The following is a 23,285-nucleotide window of genomic DNA, read 5'->3' as shown; positions in this document are numbered from 1 at the left end:
CCTAGATCCTTGCATTGCTGAGGAGAGCTAAGTCTGTCATTCCGTGGTTTCTGGTTTCTGTTCTTTGTTCCCAGTTTTAAGGGCCAGCAGTGACCCTGCTGGACCTGGGAGTTTGAGCCCTGGCAACTTTGGGGCCAGGAGTGCAGGTGGGATGTGTAGTCTGCCATACTGGCAGGGAAGCCTAGAGAATGCCTGGGTCTCAAGCCAGTGGGAGTTTTGGACTTGGACCTGGGCCTATCTTATATAGGACCGAACTAAACTATAGACCTGATGCCCTTCCTCTCCCCAGAGACTGAGGTGTTACAAAGGGAATGGGATATACTAATACCTCCCATGTGTTGGGGGAGTTGTTAATTTATTCATGTCTGACTCCTTGTGATCCCATTTGACATTTTCTTGGCAATGATGCTGGAGTGGTTTGCCATCTCCTTCTCTAGCTTATTTGACAGATGAGGAAACTGAGGCAAACAGGGTTAAGTGACTTGCCCAGGATCACACAGCTAGTAAGTATCTGAGGCCAGATTTGAACTCAGGAAGATGAGTTGTCCTGACTCCAAGTCCAACGCTTTATATGCTATGGCATCACCTAGCTGCCTTGGGGGAGTAAGTTTGTATAGCTATCCCTTCCACATTGTGACTTTCCCCATAGAGGTTCTCATATATATATGGGTTGGTATAAAGAAATAAATGGGAATTTTGGGGGAGTTTTGCAGAAGTCACAGATGACAGACAAAGGCCAGCAGACAACGCAGGTAAAGTTTAGAAACTGAGAAATACATTAAGTATATGTGTGGAATTGTATAATATCAACACAATTTTTTGATATGGAATTGTAAACAGGAAAAGAAAAAAAATCAGACTTTTTCTCCGGTATGAAGGGATAGCCAAAACTTTTCACACGAATTTTCCTGATTACGGGGCTCCCATGCCCCAACCCCTGGGATGTGGAAGGGATAGCTGTATATTTGTAATTATACCTTTTGAAGTAAACATTCTTTTGTTAGCAGTTAAATGGGTTCAGAGGACCCCTTACACTTGGGAACAGCACTGGTGGGGGGCTGGAACCATAAGCAGAGAGCCTACATACCCCAAAATCCCCTTCAAGGGCAGGAGGACCCCTGGGGAGGTGTGAAACCTAACCTATCTGGCTTTCCAGGCAACGATGGCCATGGTAGTCAGTTTTACCAATAGTAAGACTGTGAATTGAATTGAATTATTTAAAAATAATTGAAGTGAATAGGCACTTTGGTAGTTCCTACCTTATGATGTAAGAGAAATTAGGTAAATGCAACCTTCTTTTTTTATTTTCCTTTGTTTGAAGCAGATGGATGAAAAGTGGGGTCCAGGGTATGAAATTAGTTGTGCTTTAGGAGAGGACATTATCATTTGGATTGGGTATAGGATGATAGGATTTTAGGGTTGGGAAGGAGCACCTAGTCCAAAGTTCTCATTTTATAGATGTGGCCCCTGAGCCTGCTACCTATACCTTTCCTCCAAACTCATCTAATAGGTGCCCTTGAGTTCAAGGTGCTCTGTGGATCTGCATCCCCTGAAAACCATCGTTCATGAGTCCCTACTAATTTATTTACTGTTATCAGACAACCAGAGGACACGATTTAAAAGTAAAGGTATTTAATGAAATGCTGTTATTAAAAAGGCAATAAAATGTTCTTATAGTCTGGTTGCACATGTTCCTATAAATTCATATAGCAACACAGGGGACCTGTGTGGAGAGGCATACATGTAGAGAACACATATAGCCGGAATGCATGCATGGAATAGTGTACATGGATGTAACTTATGTGTTGAGGTCACAGGCACAGAGGATCAACTCATGCCTCTGATGCTGCCCTGTCAGTTTTCTCTGGTGAGGACCTTGCTCTGCTCTCACTGGGTCTACAGCATTGGGTCAACACCACTGGTGTCCCTTCCAGGCAGAGTCATTTCTGGACATGGGGGTGCAGTCTGTAGTCTCTGCTGGACATCAGTCCTTACAGTTTTGTGTGGGCTCTGGTTGACTCTGCTATGCTGGTTCTGTGGTCACTCTTGCTCACCAGCAGGAGAGTAGTTTCACATAGGGCATGACTGAAATTTCTATTTGCTTCCAATGTCTAGATTCTGGCTTCAAATGACCTCCTTAGCTGCAATTCTGCCTTTTTCTAATTGAGAGAAAGAGTGAGTTCTGCCATCTCTCTTCAAATTTGGAACTCAGAGACTTCATCTATGATTATTTTAAAAGGGCAAGTGCCCTAACACCCTGAGATATTTTATCAGGCTCCACTGCTTAGAGTTAGCTAGGTGCAGCAGTGGATAAAGCTGTTAGACCTGGAGTCAAGAAGACTTGAGTTCAAATCCATCCTCAGATACCATATTACCTGTTGTGACCTTGGATGACTCACTTAACCTGCTTGCCTCAGTTTCTTAAGCTATAAAATGGGGATACTAATAGCACCTACATTATAGGATTGTTGTAAAAATCAAAATAATAAATGTAAAATGCTTAGCAAATAGTCTATACTTAATAAACGCTTATTCCCTTTCCTTATTCCCAGGTAAATGATGCTTAATTTCTTGACTTTTTCTCCTCCATAAGGTTGTCAGAGTCATGACTGTAAAAAGAATCTCAAAATGAGATTTATTATGACAGGAGTCAAGGTCTTTGTAACGCAGGATAACTTTCAGCTAAATAAAGCTCAGAAGTTTTAGTTACTCACACAAACACGAACAAACACACCAGCACTCACATTGTATTGTTTCACTTCTGTTTACCTTAGGACTTTATCTCCATTATGTAATTTCTAGTCGCCAAATTGTACCTAGGAAGCAAAAGGTTAGAGGGCTCCATTTTAACAAACTTCCAAAGGATGCCTGGGTGTGAGGCCTCTCCAATTTTTCTCAGCCCCAGAGTCTTTTTGGTTTTATATTCAAATGAATGGAGGAGGGGTGTGTGGATGGAGGAAAGGAAAGATAAACCAGATGGATCTGCTTCAGGAATTACCCTGCACTTCTTACTTTTAGGTATTTATTATATATACATGGAAGTCCTCAGATTTTTTTCTAGGATTTGACCCCCAACCTACACAGATGAGGAGACTCCAGCCCTGAGAGACAAAATGAAAGTGAGCTAAGATTGGGCCTAGTACAGAGTTCCAAAGTTCTTCTGATTCCAAGTTTACAAGTCTTACTACTATACCATTTTGGCTTCTGGAGGAAGTGGGTGGCATTTGGAGTAAAGGCAGGGAGATAAGGAGCTTTGGTATAGGAAGAGAGAGTAGGATTCAGATGCATGAGTGGGTTGATTCAAAGGCTTTCAAAAGCAGCTGTTTCAGAAGCAAAATGGATGCATATGTTGCTTACACAAATAGAGTTATTGTTTAACCCAATTCAGGCAGTGGGAGGATAAGCTATGTATTTTCATCCTAAGTGGGATCTCTTGGCTTCATCTGCAGAGGGATTCATTCATTCAACAGGTATTTAATGAGCACCTGGTCTGTGTGGGGCCTTTTGGACATTGACAGAGATGGAAAGATAACCTCTATTTTCTCTGATGCCTTGAGAGGTATTATACAAACAAAGACTCAATACTGGTCAATCTATCCCCTTCTTTCAGTAAGAGGAGGAGGGATAGATAGATCAATAGATATCGAGCCCATATTAAATGCTTATATGTGCTGGTCAGTCTGCCAAGCACTGAGACTACAAATCCAATCAAAAAGGTTAGCTTACATTCTAGTGGGGAAGATAACATATAAAAGGGGGCTAATAGAAGGAAGAAGTGCCCATGGTGGAGAAAGATGAGTTAGTCTGGAGAGTCAGGATTGGAGGCAAAATGCCAGCTTGGTCACTTCCTCAAATGGATGTTCTAAGAAGTAACTCGCCAACTGGAGGAGGAGAGGGGAGGAGGATGGTGTAGGCATCTACTAGGGCAAGAAGATTTTTTGTTTAGAGGTGAAGAAGTCTGGAGAGTTAGTAGTAAAGTCAGAAGAGGAGTGAGACAGGTAGATAGAAACAATGAGGTAACACAGCAGGTGTTGGACCTAAAGTCAGCCTCATTTTTCTGAGTTCAAATCTGGCCTCTGACACTTGCTAGATGTGTGACCCTGGGCAAGTCACTTAACCCTGTTTGCTTCAGTTTCCTCATCTGTCAAATGAGCTAAAGAAGGAAACGGCAAACCACTCCAGTATCTTTGCCAAAAGAACTCTAAATGGGGTCATGGAGAGTAGAATACAACTGTACAATAGAATCTATGAGGGCAACTCCTAATGCCAGGGGAATTCTACCAACCTCTGTATGCCTCCTTATTTAACTTACATATGATTGGGAAATTCAAGAGGTTCCTGGACTATCTACTTTATCCAAGAATGGTGCCTCTAGAAAAAGTTCTAGGTCCCTTTGCCCTCCTGAGTGTAAGGCAGTGCTACCAGAAACAGATTGTAGTTTGGGACTGGGCTGATTTTCCTAGAACTATGAAGCATTCCTCTTCACATCATACAGAGCAGAATGGATAATTGAGAAATTGGAATGGAAGGGGGAGGAAATTGATGAAAATGATTTGTTTGTTTGTTGTTTGTGTATACTGTGGATATTTTACCAATAAATCTGTTGTTAGAGCTGAATGTGGCCCCAAGTCTCTGTCCTTTGAGATCTATAAATGAAAAACTCAAGATGCTTAATAGAATTTTATTGAATTGAGTTGAAAACATGGTTTCTGCCCTCAAGGAGCTCATGAATACAAATAACTAAAGTGTAAGGTAGAATGTAATAAGGGCTGTAAGAAAGATACAGAATATTATGGTAGTTCCTTAAGAGATACACGGTCAAGCTGTTTTCTACAGAGGAATTGTGAACTATAAATGGTGACATCAAAACAGGCTCCAAATTATTTATAGAGAAATGCTGATGAACATAATTCTGAGGTTTACCATCATACCAGGCAAATTGACAGATGAAAAAAGATGGGGACACCCCCTATTGAAGGAGTTGCAAAAGGTAGGCATGCAGATGTATTATTGGTGGAGCTGTGAAAAGTAGTATTTCAATGTGTAATTATACAAGGAAGGGCACTAAACAGTCCATGTCCTTTGACCCAATGATCCCATTATTGCATATATACCTCCAAGGAAACTAAAGACAGAAGCAAAGGTGTGTATGTGTGTGTGTGTGTGTGTAAATATATGTACATACATACATACACACACACACATATATGACTCTGTGGTAGAAGAAAACTGAAAACAAAGTGTGTTTCCATTGATCAGGGAATGACTAAAAAGGAAACAAATTTCTGGAGAAGGCTGCATTTGAGCTGGTTCTGAAGGGTAGAGCAAAAGAGAAATATTCTCTTAGGCAGAAGGAATGGCAGGAGGTATGGTATGGAAGTATGAAAGAGGGATATAGTAGAAAGAATGATGTATTTGGGCATCAGAAGTTCTGAGTTCAAATGCTAGCTCTGCCATTGACTAGCTATATGAGTTTGGGCAAATCCCTTCTTCAGAGCCTCAGTTTCTTCATATGTCAAAATGAAAGAATTGGATAAGATGATTTCTAAGGTTCTTTTTATCTCTTGTTGGTTATTATCCTTCATTCTCAAAGAGGACCAAAATGACATCACTACGCTAGAGTCAAGTCACAGTGTGTCTGACTATGGCTGGTCAGACTGATATAAGCTTGGAATGCTCTACCACAGGTCAGACACAAATAGTCCATGTAATGTTTTGGGTGGATTCTTTAAATTTGCATGTCCTGTAAGCATAAAATGTATTGAGGAAATACAGTCCTGTTTGAGAGAACGATTTTGGAATAATGGTAGCTTGGAGCCTTATGAAGAGCCTTGAATGTCACTTAAAGAGTCTGGATTTAACTAGGAGGTAGCTGTGACATAATAGAAACAACCTTGGGTTGGGAATCAGAAGATATGGGTTTTAATTTGACCTGTTTATCAGCTGGAAGACCTTGGGGCAAATGGCTTGACTTCACTATCTAATTTCCTCTTCTCTAAAATGGGGATAATAATTCACTCCCTCCTTCACATGGTTATTGTAAAGATCAAATGAGTTAATGTTGGTGAAGCACTTTGCCAATTCTAAATGTCGGCTGTAGTTATTATCAATAATAGTAATGATAATTCAGGAGCCATAGAAGATTTGAATAAGAAATTATCATGATTATTAATTAGGAGATTAATTTTTTGGAGGGAGAAAGGGGAATGGAGAACTGGAGCTGTGATTTCGTTGGTTTAGGGGACTCCTAGAGAGTAAGATCCCTCTATCAATGCACACTGGCAACTGCCCTACAACTCATATATAGGTTTAGAGTTAGGTCTGGGGGCACTGAGAGTTTGTCTTGCCCAAGGTCACACAGCTGGAATGTGTTAGAAGCTGGAATTGAGCACGTGTCTTCTTGACTGAGAAACTACCTTTCTATCAATTACATGGGCAAAAGCAAGGCAGGGTGTTGTAGAGGATGGAGAGGCAGCCTCTGAGTTAAGAATCCCTGAGGTCATGTCTAGCCTCTGATGCATACTAGTTGAGGGACCCTCGTAATGCTCTAGAAGGTTCTCTAAGCCTATATAAATGGTAGAGTTGCTGCATCTACATTTGTGGAGAGGGTTTCCTCAGTGGGAGTTTCAATAGAATTATAGGTCCAATTTAAAAAAAAAAGATGGCTTATCTATGCAGCCTCACTTCTAGACTATATGTCTAATATTAGAAGGCAGAGATACCTGTTAACTACTTTCTCATTCAGAGTATCCTTTATAAAAATCTTCCATAGACAATGTCCCTCAGAACTTATTTGCACCACTTGCCATCTTTCTTAAGGCCCTGGCTGCTTTCTTTTGGTCTGGAGCTTATAGATGATTTGGCTTCCATCATTCCAAGAATAGAGCTGCTTCTCCTGGGGATTGTAGTGGATCATAGAGTGGACCCTCTGCCGCGTGGGGAGGACCAGGGTAGGGATGTGCTCCTTGTTGATGTTTCCCAGGATATCAAAGACACAATTGATGATGTGGGAGCTTTGGCGCCCTCTACTGTATACCACGTAGAGGACCCCACACAGGAGAAAGGCTGCCTCAGCATCTCTGCTACTGCAGAATGATGTCCAAGTGTGCTCCACGGCCATTGTTTCAGGGTCTATTTTTGTGATGATCAGAAGGTCTAACTCTTTGTGAATGGCCCAAAGCCCATGCTCATCCACAGCCAGGTCGATGTGAGTCCAGGGGGTATGCGGATACACGGGTATGCCATGGCTGCCTGGGAGTAGCATCCGATCCTGCACACTTCTCTTCTGGAGGTTGTATTTGATGATCTCATTGGGGGTGCCGTGGTTGTGGAAGAATAAGAAACCGCCATAGACCACCTGCCCAGTCCCTTGCCAGGACAGCATCAGGACAAGCTTCCGGGGTGTGGGCTTGCCTTCCATAAATGCCTTCATATTGGCAAATTCCCATATAGTATTGTTTCTGGAGCCACTTAAGAAATAAATCTTGGTGGAATCATTGTTAATATCTTTCATCCAACAGCCATGTGTATCCTTGGTTGTCTTCACAATCTTCATTGACTTTATGCCTGTCAACATGTTGTCACAGCCTGGACATAAAGAGATAAAATAGTGGAAAGGGTTATTTTATTTTATTTTATTTTTTTTTACAACTTTGGTACCTGCATTCTCAGAAAACTTGAAGGCTTGTACTCTTTCCTTCTAGGTCCAATGCCAGGCATGGGAAGATTACAGAGTATCCAAATAAAGATTAAGTATAAGAAACTGGAAAGCCAATGTGGAATAGTAGGTAGAGAAGTGTCCCAGAAGCCAAAAAGACCTGGGGTTTAGTCCTTCCTCTAATACATACTGAATGTATGACCCTGGGTGTTCTTAGGCACCGTTCCAAGGTTGAAAGTTAAGGATAATGTGCCAAATTGCACTGGAAAAGAGAGTTTCCTCACCTGGAAATCCTAGTTCTTATTTCTTATAAAGGGTTCTGTCAGAAGGGAAATAATAAATATATTCATTTAATTTCCTTGAGATGACTCCCCGAGATTCTTAATATATGAAAGCATGATATTCATAGCGGCAGCTAGGTGGCGCAGTGGATAGAGCACAGGTCCTGGAGTTAGAAAAACCTGATCTTAAATCCTGCCTTGGATACTTAGTTGCATCACCATGGTCAACTCACCCCATCTCTATAAGCCTCAGGTTACCCACTTGTAAAATGGCAGTAAAGATAGCATCCTCCCAGGGTTGTTGTGAGGACCAGATGAGAAGCATTTTGCAAGCCTTACAGGCTGGCTGCTATTATCAGCTGATTTATTAACCATCTCCTTATTCTTATAATTCTTTGCTGTTGTTTTTTAAGATGCCCAGCACAGTGTTGTGTCCATACTAGATGCTTAATTAATACAGAATAGAAAAAGACCTGGAGATCCTATAAACCAGCCTCCATTTCAGCAGGACTGCGGTCTACAACTAGTGTCTAACAAGAAGGCACTAGCGCTCCAGACCTACCTCCACCACCTTTCTCAACCTCCCCCTCTGGAAAATGCACTATCTCCTGAGTAAACTCAGCTCACTTCTCAGCAACGCTAAGTTTTTTGTTATATAGAGCTTAAATGGACATTTCTTCAAATTCTACCCATTGCTCTAACTTTTGCCTTTTGGTGTCAAACAGAGGTAATCAGTCTGTCACTGAACAAATATTTATTAATGCTTAATGGGCAGCTAGAGGGTACAGTGGATAGAATGCTAAGTCTAGAGTCAGGAGGACTTGAGTTTAAATCTGGCCTCAGATACTTACCAGACATGTGACCCTGGGCAAGTCACTTAACTGCTGTTTGCCTCAGTTTCTTCAAATGTAAAATGGGGATGATAGCAGCATCAATTTCTCATGGTCATTGTGAGGGTCTAATGAAATAATATTTGTAAAACATTTAGCACAATGCCTGGCACATAGTAGGCACTATAAATGCTTCTTTCCTTCCCCTCATTTATTAAGTACTTCCTATGTGCCAGTCATTATGCTAAGCATTGGTGATACCAAAGATAATCTATGTCCTTGAGCTCACAGTCTCATGGGAGAAACAGCAAACAAAAAAAATGTGTACAAACTAGCCAAAGACAGTAAAAATAAGAAATAATAAATAAAGGGAGGATACTAGAGTTAAGAGCGGTTGGGAAAGACCTCTTATCGAATGTAGAATTCAGCTTGGAAGGAATTGAAGTCTAGTTTCATGTCTTTAACATGAAAGTTCATCAAATACTTGAAGACAAACAATTGCGTTGTTTCCGAATCTCTCTTCTTCTTTAGGACAAATGCGACCATCCCCGCCCCCATCTGTTCAATGGATACTCATATAGCTTTTACTGATATGACCTAAAATAACATTAGATTTTATTTTTGATTTTTGATTATCACACGATTGACTAATGTTTTATCAGCATAGTGTACTAGATAGAATTGTACAATATTCAGGAAAACTAAGACACCAACTAGCTGCACGGCACATGACAAATCACAAACTCTCTGGGTCTCAGTTTCCCCATACAAAAAAAGGGTGTGATAATAGTATCTTTCACAAAAGGTTGTTATGATTATCAAATTATATATGTACATACATGTACTTATGTATATATGTATAAATAGACTGGCATTTATGTACATACGTATATATATATACACACATATATATGTATATATAGTGTTTTACAAGCATCAAACCACTATGTAAGTGGTTTTAATATAATAATAGCACTTACAGTAATAATAGCCATATTTCTGTCATGAGCTTGGTCACACCCATGAAATTTAATTTATCTCCATTTATTGAGATCTCTAGGTCACTATTGAGTACTTTGTGCATTTATGTATAGACATCTGAGGTCATGGAGCTTTCATTGTGATGCTTTTCTTAGATACTGTCTTTTTTGAATTACTAGTCTTCTCTAATAATAATTTTCTTGTGATGTTATATCCACTGCACTCTGACTTGGAAGATCTATGAGGGCAATTTTCTCCCTCTCTATCCACTTTTACTTTAAATACCTCTCCAGGCAAGCATATTTTTTAATGATCCTTTATAGGTGCACTCTATCCTGGGCCTAGAGCCAAAGGACTCCTATATCTCATATTATATTCTGTTCCCCCATGCCTGTAATGCTTTTTCTTCTCATCTCCATCGTCCAGTTTCCATAGCTTCCTTCAAGGCTCAGCTAATAGATAGCTTACCTTCTGCAAGAAGCCTGTTCTCAATGCTAGTATCTTCCCTTTGAGGTTATTTCCATTTTATCATATATTTGTGTATATATCTTTTGTGTACCTAATTTGTATGTTGTCTCCTCACTAGAACATGAACTCCAGGAGTTCACGAGGGCAGAAACCATGTCTTTCTTTGTATCCCCAGTGCTTAGCACAATGCCTGACGTATAGTCAGTTAATGCTCAATAAATGACTTCTAGTCCAGAAATTCAAATCTTATTCCCAGATGCCATCTTTTAAAACAGCTGTTCATTGTTCAAATCTACCTTTCTCTTCTATATCTATCATTTTGAATAGATAGCAGTAATGAAAACATTTCCTGTTCCTACAAACAACTTAGGATTTTGCTTAGGACTCGCTAGTCCTTATTAATTTTAGATTCCTTCTGTCATTATCCTTTATCTTCACATAAATCAGTAGAAGTGAGTAGTGGTTATCAGCCTTGACAAATGTCGTGAGGGTTTCCAACATGTCAGTTTGCTCTGGGATATGACGTACCATCCTGTTGTCCTTGTTAAGTCAACCACCCTTTCAGAGAGAGTTCTAGACCAGCATGACTTTTCTCTATTGTCTTTGTCCAGCACTGGGATCACCTTTTTCTTGGTGGTACCTTTGAATCTACATTATTATTCCTTCATCCTCAGAGGGTCCAGTGTCCCATTCTATAGGAAGAGTCTTAAACCTATGATCTCACTGGTTCATCATTCAGCCAGTTCTACCTCCATGCTCTCAGGCACCCTCCTTCTCACTCCTCCCTTTCCTATTCACCTTTACAATTTGTCTTTTCACATTAGGATGTAAGTTCCTTGTCAGTAGGAACCATCTTGTTTTCTTATTTTTGTATTCCCAGTGCCTTGCATAGTACTTGGCACATAGTAAACACTTAATAAATACACACTTACTCTAATCTATCATTTATCCTTCTAATATATCAATTATCCATCTGATCTGTCAATTATCCATTTAATCTGTCACTGATCTATCTAATCTTTTCCTGTCTAATCTATCTATTATCATCATCATCATCTATCTTCCTAATATATCTACCCTATAGACTCTTGACATAGGTTTGAAGTTCCTCACTGCCTCTTCAGATGATTTTCCCCCTTTGTTTTCCCTTTGAAGCATTTCCATTCTTTAAGGAACTAAAGATTCTTCCATAACTTGGAGAGAAAAAAGGCTTCCCTCCAGCCCATTCACACATGGAGCTGTCACTCGGCACTGATCTGTTGCAACAGATCTATTATACTTTGCACATGACTGTGTACTCCCTTTCCTGGGAATGAGTCAGAGTGGATTTGGGCATCAGAGAATCTGGATACAAATCAAAGCTTTGCTGCCGATTGGCTGTGTGATGCCCCTTTCCCTTGTGCTCTATTGTTACTGAAATTTCGAACCTTACTCCTCTTTTGCTTTTATTACTGTCTCTTTTGACTTGCTATGTTGGTGTTTGTTGATCTAAATTGTGTTTGCCATGCCTACCTTCTGCTCTGAGGGCTCTTGAGTGAGGAATTATTTAAAGTGGGCTTTCAAATCTTTTCTTTCTTCCTTTCCTTTTAAAAAATTAAATTTTATTCTTGAAAATTAATAAGCATTTATTTTTTCTCCCTTCCACTGCTCGTCCTCACTCTCACTGGAATACAAGAAAAGAAAAACTCTTGTAACAAATCTACATAGTCAAGCAAAACAGATTTTCATATTGACCATGTCTAAAAATGTATCTTATTCTACACGAGTCCATTGCCTGTCTGTCAGAGGGTGGATTGGATTCATCTTTGGTCCTTGTTCATTGTTTGTCCTTTGTTCTTAAAGAGGACCATGACATCAGGAAGGGGATGTTGTGACTTGTAAGTGAATTGGATTTAAGAGAGGGAGGGCTGTGCCAAGTTTCTTCCAGAGCCATCTGGATTCAGTGGCAAGATATAGATTAGGACAACTGGAGATGGCCCTGGATGCAGTGGGAGACCGTGGTCTTTTTAAACTAAGGTCTTTCCCGGGTCTCAGTTTGACTGAGGCAATGGTCATTCAGTGATTAAGACTAGGTAAGAAGTAAGGCAAAGAATGGCTTCTTTTACCTGGTCAAAAAACAGAAACTAAAGCAGTCTGGGAGGAAAAGATCCTCATTAGCCATTGTGTTGATAAAAGTTCTTAAGTGTTATTAATTCTTAAGAATTATTCAATTTTATAGTGTTGTCATAGAAGAAATTATTCTCTTGGTTCTGCTTATCTCACATTGCATCAATTCATTCAAGTCTTCTCAGGTTTCTCCAAAATATTCATTTCATCCTTTCATACAGCATCATGGTATTCCATCACTTTCATATATCATACTTTGTTCAGTCATTCCCCTGTGGATGGGCACCTGCTTAGTTTCCAGTGCTTTACAATTACAAAAAAAGAACTGCTATAAGTATTTTTGTACATATGGGTCCTTTTCTTCTTTCTTTGATCTCTTTGGGAGAGATGCTTACTAGTGGTATTTTGGGAGGGCCTTTAAAAAAGTTGTATTTCTGATTTTGTTGGTATAAGGAACTCCCAGGTGAAGAAAATCCCCCTCGGTGTAGATTGGCACCTTCTGTGAAACCTCTAGTCTTAGAGTTGTTTGGGGGCACTAGAAGGTTGAATGATTTGCCCAGGATTACATAGCCAGTATGTGTCTGAAGTGGGACTTTATGCTGAGCCTGGACATCTGTTATAGTAGGGGTACCTTTCATGTAAGATTAAACTAAATGGTCACAGAAATAGCTTCCAGCTCCCATATTCTGTGATTCTATGGCTGGAACACAAATCTTTCTAAGCCAAGACAAGTTTTCTACCAATTATGGAGCACTATCTCTCCTGGCCTTTTATTTATTTCAATATCCATGGATATTGATACTGATATTGATCTGCTTAAGTGTTCTACTTCCTCCTGCCCTCTGCCCCAAAGGAATGTATTGGGCTGAGGCTATTTTTTGATTGTCTTTGCATATCTAGCACCTCTCACAGTGCCTTACACATAACAGTTGCTTTAAAAAAATGCTTGTTGAATGAATGTTACATGCTCAGCTGAAATCTGAGCTATAATCGGGCTCCTTCCAAAACAGTAATATAAACAGAAGCACATTCAGCTGTTGTTTAGGAGAAGGGTGTTGTGTCAAACTAAATCCTACTTCTAGTTTTTCTCCATGTTTTCCTTCTCTATGTGCTGATCAGACTTCAGGCACCTAATATTCTCCTACTGCCTCAGTAGGTCTGCAGTCTCTACTGGCTTTGGAAAAAAGTTTTATCTCTAGAAATATACAATTGTGTGTGTGTATGTATATATACATAATATGTGTATATTTCTATATCTATCTAAAAAGGTTCTCAGAATCTCACAGTTGGAAGATATCTCAAAAGTCTTATAGTTTAACTTCTACCTGAGCTAATTAGGGACAAAACCAGTAACTTAGCAAGTATAGGGAACTCCCTGGTGAAGAATATTCCTCTACCAAAGCAGATCATAGCACTTTAAGGTTTGCAAAGTGCTTTAACAAATATTATCTAGCTAACATTTACATAGAGCTTACTATGTGCCAGGCACTATTCTAAGCACTTTACAATTACTATCTCATTTAATCCTTTCAACAACCCTGGGAGGTAGGTATTATTATCTCCTTTCTACAGATGCGGAAACTGAGGCAGACCAAAGTTAAAGGTTTTACTCAGGGTGATGCCACTAGTTAAGTGTCTGAGACTTGATTTGAACTTGGGTCTTTCTGACCCAGACCCACTGTTCTATCCACTGCTTAGGATAGAGAGAGATAAGGGGATTTGTCCAGGGTCACACAGCCAGTATGAGATTTGAACCCAGGCTGTTGTGTTTCTGAAGCAGGCTCTTTGTTCTCTGATGCATGCTGCTTCTTAGTCAAGTATGAACTCCTACAACATGTCTGCCAAAGCCGACCAGTCCTGACTCAAAGATACCCTTTAAGACCAAGATCAAATGCCACATTCTCAATTCCACTAACTTATTAAGGAATGACTCTGTGTAAATCTTTGGGCTTAGTACAGGAGAAATGAAGAAAAAAGAAAACAATGGCTCCTTGTTGTTTTTTTTTTCCTGGAATGGTCCTCTCTTTTTTTCTCATAAGATGTATGTAACCTGATGGCTTGCTCATCTGTGAAAGATATATAATTGGTAGATTCCTACTAAAGCCCAAGGCCAACAGATACTGGCCTCCTTTATCATCTGTGAGAAGATTTTATGTGGAACTTTAACATCTAGACTGCTTCTATCTTCCCCCGCCCCTTCCTTCTCACCTTTCCCTGCTGGTCAGGCTGCAGAAAACTTCTATTATTGCCTTTCGTCTTTACTGTTTCAGCATCTTTTCTCCCCCCTCTCTTGAGTGAGCTTTATCTGTATTGAAGTTTCCCCCTTTTTTTTTTGGCAGGGGTAGGGAGTGCGTAGGGATGGGACGGGGTGGGGCGGGGGGAGGAACTTTCTATGCCTTTTCCCCCTCACTATATAATACTATTTGCTTTTTTGGTATCCAGAGTATAGTGTAAATATGAACTGCCCCAGGTTTGAGGCTTATTGTGGGTGTGGATCAGTATTCACTCAAAGACATAGCTCATAAGATTCTTCTGATGTATTTCTTTTATTAGCCAACCAGAGCCAATTAATTTAAAGCAAAAGATACTTGATAAAGCAACGTAGTGTGTAGCAAGAAAGATTTCCACCATGTGGGTTCCCCACTCCTGGCCCGGATAGACTCTTCCAATGGTTACCCTTCCACTGGTGGGAGAAGAGACGCTAGTGGGGAATATGTGTGACTGGGGGACATGTACGGTGGGGTACAACGGTAGGTAACACATATGCCAAGGAACACATCTAGGATAATAAGACCTCTGACAGTAATCAGTATTTTCTGGTGATGTCTTTGGGTGAACTGCTTCCTTCTCTGAACTGGACTTTTCTGTTAATCTGTTATCTCTGTGATACCCTTCCTTATGGATGTTTCCACTGCTGGTCCTGCCCTCTTTTAGGTTTCTCTGCTGCTGCTGCTGCTTTACTCTGCAATTAACTGCTGGTCTTGGGCAGCTAGTATGTAGCTTGGGGTGAGGAGGAGGAAGAGGCAAGCCTATCTTTAGCTTGATAGCTCGAGGAGCTATTTCCAGTTCTTTTAAACTCCTAGCCTACTGCAATCAACCAACTAACTAAAGAAGTCTTTAGACATTTTAAATCTGTCTCTTGAATTGAACTCTCCTGATCTCAGTCTTCTATCTGATGTGGGGTTAGAACATTCTTTTTTTAACACCTGTCATGCCCAGTTGTATGTCCTTTCAAAGCACTGCAAGGTTTCTTTTTAGAAAAACTACAAAGTTCTATGTGAATCTAAGGTAACTAGGTACTTTTCATTTTCTATAATGTCCCTTGTTTCCATGAAAATCAACTTGGAGCAAAACTATAAGGTATAGCTGGAGTGGGCAACTTCCAACCTAGTTCCTTTACGCATCTTTTGTGCTTTTGTCATGTGTTTCTGCCAGCAACAAATTCAGTTTTTTCTAAACTCAAGTGCATGTGATTAAAAATTAGAGGATAACTGCCAAAGCTCTCACGCAAACTAGAGTTGTTTTTAGCTGTTGTCTGTGAGAATCAGAAATATGTTTTCCCAGGCCTATTTCTATTCTTTCTAATAAATATCTGAGACCAGATTTGAACCCAGGAAGATGAATTGTCTTGACTTCAGGTCTGGCACTCTGTCCACTGTGCCACCTAGCTGCCTAGAGTCAAGAAGACCTGCTTTCAAATACAGCTTCAGAAACTTACTAGCTGTGTGACTCTGGGCAAGTCGCTTCACCCTGTTTGCCTCAATTCCTTCATCTGTAAAATGAGCTGGAAAAGGAAATGTCAAACTACTCCAATATTTCTGCCAAGAAAACCCCAAATGTGGTCAGGAAGAAGAACTGGACCTGACTGAAACAACTGAACAACAAAACTTTCACCAACCTGACTGTATTTTCCAGAAGGGAAGGGGTCGCCTAATCCATGCTATATTCCCCAAGCGTCTAGCACAATGCTTGGCTCACAGTGGGTACTTATAATAATGTGCCAAGCAGATGTGGAAAGGTCCAAGAGGATTTGGGGCAGTGGGTTTACAGGAACAGATTCCTTTGGAAAAGCATTTGCTTTGCCATGGTTCCATGGACTGGAACACATACACAAAGAAAAAGAGTGAGGGCTTCTGAAGAATAACAGAGGTTCCTGGGAGAAAGAACCAGGAGGAAGAAGCATCCTGGAGATGGAAGTAATGACATAAAAAGGGTCAGAAGTGCTTGAGGCAAGCAGAGAGAAACTACAGAGTGAGAACTTTAGTTCTTGAGAGACAGGACAACGCTGTTACACGAGTTGTAGGAAAGGCTGTAGCAAAGGCCGTGGTGCTGAGATAAAGGCCATCTCTCTACAATGGCCTTGAGACCCACAATAGGACTATGCCTCGAGGACTTCACCTTTTAGTGGTGGGAATTTTTCCCCTAGAATTGTGTTATGTGCTCTTAGGGAAGGGGTAGGGAACCTATGGCCTTGAGGACACATGTGACCCTCCAGGTCTTCAAGTGTGGCCCTTTGACTGGACAAATGTATTCTGTGAAGTTTGGATTCAGTTAAAGGACTGTACCTGAGGACCCAGAGAGCCACACATGGTTTTGAGGTCGCAGGTTCCCCACCCTGCCTAGATAAACTGGCTGATTTGTTGTGTAGATGACTTTCTATTTCCCGTTTTCATGTCTTTGCACAGGCTACCATTTTTGGAATGCCCTCCCTCCTTATCTTCACATCTTTGAACTGTTAGATCTCTTCAAGGCTCAGCTCAGATGTCACTCACTTCAAGACTTTTCCTGATTTTTTTCCAGTCTTTCTCAATTACTGTGCATTTTGGGGGTTTATACCCTGTATTTACTGATCTGTGAATATGTGGTCTTCCTCATGAGAATGTTAGATCTTTAAGGACAGGGACTATTTTTTATTTTTCTTTGTATCCCCAGCACCTAGTCAATGTCTGGCACAAAATAGGTGCTTAGTAAATGCTTGTCAATTGATTGAAATCCTTGACTACCACAGACACAGGCAATCTGGCACCTGTGATATTTGAAATGAGAAGGATATGGACCAGAGTACAGGACTTGGCAGCCAGGTCATCACCTTCATGTCCCCAAATTATCTTAAGGCTTCAAATCTGGCACCTGGTGATCAAGGGAAAAGAATGATGCTCACTGTCCTGTTCATTTCCTGGAAATGAATAAATGTAGGGGATATCAGATGACAGGGATTTGGATGAGTGACAAGAAAGGAGCTGGCCAGATCAAGGCTGGATGTAAAACCTTCATGTGTCTACAGCATATGAGCTTATGGTGTGACAGATTATACCTGAATTCTTTGTCTAGCTTGTTGGATAATCTGTCATCTGACTCAGGTGTGCTGAAACCTGGACCTCACTTCTAATGAGCTCCCCTTTCAGACTTTGCTTTGAATTTCTGGTCTTGATTCCACTTGTATCTGATACCACTTCCTCTCTCTGATTTTTTTCTCACTCTTAGACCTGGCCACTCTGTTGTTTGGCAGTCTTCCTATTCCTGATCTCCATCTATGTGGGAACTCCCCTGCTGACCTTATTTCTCTGTTTTCCAAGAAGGAGAGGGTCATCATGTCCTCTGAGAGTTGGGCCTTATGGATTAGTCCAGAGAAGGAATTGATAGTCAAGGAAGTCGTGGACCCCTGGCATTGTCAAGGAAAGCTTCAATGTCTCATGGACTGACAAGGCTGTGGACCAGAGAAGCACAGAAGGGACACCCCTGACTTGGCACTGTACTTTTCCTCTGGATAAATCTCTAGTTAAGATGTTGCCTCCATAAAGACACTTCTTTTGCTGGATCTGCTGAAGCTTTCTGAACTCCCCAAAAGATATTAAAAAAAACTGAAACAAAAACTGTGTAATCTGACTTATTTGTATTATTAAAATATGTGAATATTAACAAAACAATAACAACAAATCCTTATTTATGCTTAATTTCCACCAGTCCATGTTTCAGTTTCAGTGACTATATTCTCTAAACAACTTAAATACGTTAGATATAGACAACCTCCGTGTTGGGGGAAGTGATGGTAGAGTTTCCAGGTAATGGGCCATACTGGTTCCCTTCCTACCTCTGGTTTGGTTGCACTACCTTTCCTGTGGTGCTAACACAAAATTTCAGAGTAGGTATGATGTTTTGTATTTCTGATCTTGAACAAAGTAGGCAAAATTACTAAATTTTTAATTTACATAAAGGAGAAAAATTTCAAAATGCTTTTGAAAACTTTCAGGAAACTTTGAATAAAAAAGTTCTTTTAAAAAAACTTTGTATTATTTTTTTACATTTTTAATAGGTATGGGAAGGGGAGGGAGGGACAGAATTTGGAACTCAAAAAGCTTTTTAAAAAGAATGTAAAAAAATAAATAATACATTTAAAATTAAAATAAAATAAAAAAATTAAAAATTGGTGTTAGCTATTTTTGTGTTGTTTAGTCATGCCTGACTCTTCATGATCCCATGGACTGTACCATACATAGGGCCTTCTTGCAAAGATACTGGAGTGGTTTGCCATTTTTTTTTCTCCCATATATTAAAGTAAACAGAGGTTAGAGGATTTGCCCAGGGTCTCACAGCTAGTATTTTAGGCCTTATTTGAACTCAGGTCTTCCTGACTCCAGGTCTAGCACTCAATCCAATGAACCATTTAGCTGCTTGTTAGCTATTTTGGACAGGACTAATTCAGTCCTTACTTATTAGTACTTTGGTGGACTAATTTGCAAATAATCCCGTTTTCATGAATGGTGTTCTAATATATGTATTGCCTTCTCTTATGTCACAATGGGAGGCTTACATAAACATGTGAAGTTATTTAATTCCATTAGTATCATGGGATCATAGATTTAGACATGAGAGGGACCTTAGATGTCATCCAATTCAATCCCCTCATTTTACACAGAAACAGGGCTTATTTTTATTGTATAAGTTTTTAAATATTATTAATTGCATAGCCTTGAGTGTGCAATTGGGTTACAGAATTCAAGTACCTGACCTAGTTTATAATCCTAGCCCTTTCTGGTTGGTTTAACCATGCTCCAAAGCGGCATAAATAGGTTAAATAAAATACAAACTGAGTTCTCGTTAGAAACCATGACATGTTTATTGCTGTTCTCCTGAGTACCTTGCTGTCTGACTTTTCCGTTGAAGGCCACCCTTTCCTTGCTGCTAAGACAGTTTCTTGCCTTCCCTGTTCTGGGAGATTAAATCATCCTTCCATCCTTTCTGAAAGTTGTAACCAGGCAGAAGGTGTGACCCACTTTCCTGGAGCTCAGTCAGTCTAGGGAACATCTGCTGCTGTGTGGCTGACCTGGGATCTTTGGATAATTACATTTCCGTGGAAATGCTGCTTTCTTAGAGATGACCAATGCATGCACATGTGGGAATGATCCATTTTATATTCCTCTGTATATGCTTGTGTGTTCCTTTATGTGTATATTTTTACCCAATTAAAGACCAGAGCTATTCTGCCCATCGAGTACTTTCGGTAGAACTGTAATTAAAAATGTTTATGTCTGAGGGAAGTAGCATAAAAGGCATAGTTCAGCTGAGGAATGGGTTGGCCAGGCAGGGCCTAGTGGTGGGGATGCAGACATCCAGAGGCAAGGGGAACATAGTTACAGGAGGAAGGAGTTCACTTTAGCATACCAAAGGACTGAAAATGCTGTAGCACCTTTTAGGCTAGATGTTCTGGGGCAAAAGTCTGGTTACTCCATCTTAGTTATCCCTCTTACTTAGTGGTTCTTAATTTGCAGTCCACAAACTGATTTAAAACTATTTTAATATAAGTGGTTTCCTTTGTAATCTTATGCATTTTATATATTTGTATTTTAAAAGATTATTCTGAGGAGTCCATATGCATCACCAGATACCTGAAGGGGTCCATGACACAAAAAAGGTTGACAAAACCCTATTCTAAATTTGAGTCCTTCCCCCACCCCAGAGTGGGAACCTGGTGCAGAAGGTTTAGAAAAGGAAAACTTTCTTACTTGTGTTAAGGAGAGTCCTGACCTTTTGCTCTTCTTCAGGGTCTTTAATCTGCTTTTCCATCACCATCTTATCCTCTTCTATACAAGTCTCAGATGTCCTAATGTATTCTAGGTAGTCAATCTCACGTTGGGCTCTTTCAACTCTTCCCCCCAAGTGATCCACTTCATTTTTATATTCAGTCTTATAAAGGTGGCATCTCTCCAGGTCAGCAGCGACCTTCTTAGAGAATTCTTGGAATTCTTGAATGTATGCGCTTGTATCTTGGCGACACTTTTCCAGTCCTTGCTTAAGTCAGAAAACAAATACTGATTTCAGACTTTATTTCCTAATGTATAGTTACTAGCAAATGGAAAAAAAAGCAAAATAGAATTATTTTATGTATTTTTCTTTTTCTCTTTTTTCTTCTCTCTTTCTCTTTCTTTCTCTCTTTCTTCCTGTCTTTCTCTCTCTTTCCCTTCCTTCATTCCTTCTTTCTCTTTCCCTTTCTTTCCCTTTTCCTTTCCTTTTTCCTTTCTCAGTAGAGCAAAAACATGTAAAATGAAATGTTTTTATTTGCTGTGTGACTTTGACCTTCCCTTCCAGATAATGGTTCCAGATTATGGGGAAATGGCCAGAGTGATTTTTGGGGGTATTCTTTCTATATTTTATGCTCATCTTTCTGAAACAATTTCCCCTGAGAGTAGGAAACTATAGACATATATGTAGATATTGTGCAATTTTATTTTTGAGGAGAACTTGGAGAGATTTAGGTGCCTATAAGCAAGGTGGGATTGCTTGAGGGGCAGTTGTGAGACTGCCAAGTGTCCATGACTACAACGTATGTGTTTAAGGAGGTAAGATGGACAGGTGGGGCTCTGGCAACAGAAGCAGCAGCAATGATCTCTCACATCTTAAAAATTCAGTTTTGTGGCCTTAGAATCATGTTGATTTGGCTACCCTGTTTAAGGGCAGTATTTTGACCAGGACTGTAAACAAAAAATGTGATACTACTTTGGAATCTAATTTCTCTGAAATTGATTCCAAATAACCATTAGGTATAGGACATGCTTTGACAGAGAAAACCAAAAATCGATCAGCTCTTAGTGTATTAAAAACAGGATCACACACCCTCTCTTTTATTTTAATTAACTGTATTTAATATAAACTATGGACTACTTCATTTAAAAAATTGGATTTAACTTGAAAGAAAAAAACCCCCAGAATTAAGTTTCTAATTTATTTTTCTCTATTAATTTGGATGCCGATCTAACAAATTGGCAGAAGAAATTGTCAGTTTGAGAGTGTTGTGTGATTAAAAATGATATTAATTTTCTAGTTCCACATTATCTTAGGCAACATAATATAACTGATAGTGAGATGGGCTTGAATCAGGAAGACGGGCGTTCAAGCTTGTCTTTGATACGTTCCTAGCAGGGTGAGCCCATGTAAGTCACAGTGCCCTAGGAGACTCTCTGAGACTGTATGTTGCACATCACTTAACTCTTAGAAGGGATTTCTCACTGGAACTCCCCATGCCAATGAAACCAAAGGTCTAGATAAAAAATAAATACGATAAATAAATAAATACATACAGAGACACTGAAATTCCCTCTACTGAGGTAGGTCAGAAACTAGTTTGTAATATACAGTCTTGGAAAGTTACTGGACTACTGGGAATTTAAATGACTTGCCCAGGGTCGATGAAAGACTTGGATTCAGGTCCTCCTAACACATCCTCCACGTAGCTTTTCTCTCTGTCTTTCCTCCTCCTCTCTCTCTCTCTCCCTCCACACATACTTACAAATACATATTCTCTTCAACAATAGCACCTACTTTTTCAGCAACATGATTCATTGTCAAGGTGGTCACAGTAAGAACAGGAGAAAAGTAAGGCATGTTTTTTTAAAAATACAAATGAAAATGCAGAAGTTTGCAAAGGAACAACACATTTCTATGGCCATTCCAATATACCTACCTCTAAGATCTGAAAGCGTCGGAAGATGTATTGGACCATATCTGGGTCTTGGGCATCTTGCGGTTGAAGAAGAAAACTCATGAGGCAGAGAAATAAGAAGGGTCTAGCTTGAGCTGTCATGATGCCACCAGATCACTGGGGGAAGGGGGTGGGGTGGGAAACAAAGAAGCAAAATGATCACCCAAGAAACCTTGGGGAAACTGGTTGAATGATGTTGTGATTTGAAAGTACAGCCTAAAGAGTCAGAGTCTGTGGGGGACACAGCGGTTGAAGTTGGTTACTGTCGCAGCAAACCTTTGGAAAACAGACCGAAGAATGTTTGTTTGCTCCAACCAACAGGCCATCTGATGATCAAATCCAGCTGTTCATGTGTGAGCTGGTCATGTGAGGAGTTCCAGGCATCAGTGTTTTCAGTGCCATAGGATGTTACACAATGCCTCCCTGGGGAAGTTGGTGGGAGCGGGGAAACTTGGGATTTACTATCATGAGCACTGAATGGAGGGGTTGGGGGCAGAGAATTGCCACCTACCAATGCCTGGGACTGCTTAAAGCTCCATTGTGGGGGGGAATTTTTTTTTCTTTCTTGAATTTCTCCTTCTAAGTTTGATATTTCTAGTTCACTGAAAAACTTCCCTTTATGTTTTCTAAAGTTGAATGATTGGCCTGAAATGAACTTCAGCTTTCCCAGGCCCTAGGAAAAATAAAGCTCCTACAGAGCTTTACTGGGAGACCACACCCATTGTCCAGATGTCCAGATTCCCTCTGCAGTTTTAAAGGCACAGGAGGCAGTAATGAAAATGCATGTCACCACAAACCTACGCTGTACTAAGGGCTAGCACAATATTCAAGGTTCCATCCTGAAACCTGAGAAATTTTCTCTCAAGAGCAGCCTGTGTCACTGGCACTACTTACCCACTAAAAATCCACTTGTTACAACCAATGTAGCAGAAGGAAGCCTTAGTGGTCCAGTGGTCAGAGTACTGAACTTAGCCCTAGGAAGACCT

At 40.2% G+C, this 23,285-nt stretch overlaps 1 protein-coding gene across 2 annotated transcripts; it reads right to left on the bottom strand.

Annotated features, from left to right (window-relative positions):
• Positions 1–4,667: 4,667 nt before the first annotated feature.
• Positions 4,668–22,649, bottom strand: OLFML1 (olfactomedin like 1). Of its 2 annotated transcripts, none has more exons than XM_072619711.1 (3): positions 22,282–22,649; positions 20,327–20,612; positions 4,668–7,587 (listed from the first exon to the last, which is right to left on the bottom strand). In XM_072619711.1, exons 1-3 carry the CDS (start codon positions 22,399–22,401, stop codon positions 6,815–6,817), a joined length of 1,179 nt encoding a protein of 392 aa, XP_072475812.1. In that variant the 5' UTR covers positions 22,402–22,649; the 3' UTR covers positions 4,668–6,814. The 2 variants fall into 2 exon arrangements, with proteins under 2 accessions (XP_072475812.1, XP_072475813.1); XM_072619712.1 differs by having other exon boundaries at positions 20,327–20,666; positions 22,282–22,640.
• Positions 22,650–23,285: the final 636 nt, after the last annotated feature.

The sequence above is a fragment of the Notamacropus eugenii genome, chromosome 6 (genome assembly GCF_028372415.1).
Source record: "Notamacropus eugenii isolate mMacEug1 chromosome 6, mMacEug1.pri_v2, whole genome shotgun sequence".
Lineage (NCBI taxonomy): Eukaryota > Metazoa > Chordata > Mammalia > Diprotodontia > Macropodidae > Notamacropus > Notamacropus eugenii.
Note: the sequence above shows the minus strand (reverse complement) of the source record. Positions and strands in the feature narration are given on the sequence as shown.

Coding starts and splice junctions, on each gene's coding strand:
- OLFML1 (XM_072619711.1), bottom strand. CDS start 22,401: ATGACAGCTCAAGCTAGACCCTTCTTATTTCTCTGCCTCATGAGTTTT. Junction 20,613..22,281: donor GACGCTTTCAGATCTTAGAG/GTAGGTATATTG, acceptor TTCTGACTTAAG/CAAGGACTGGAAAAGTGTCG. Junction 7,588..20,326: donor CAGGACTCTCCTTAACACAA/GTAAGAAAGTTT, acceptor CTTTATGTCCAG/GCTGTGACAACATGTTGACA.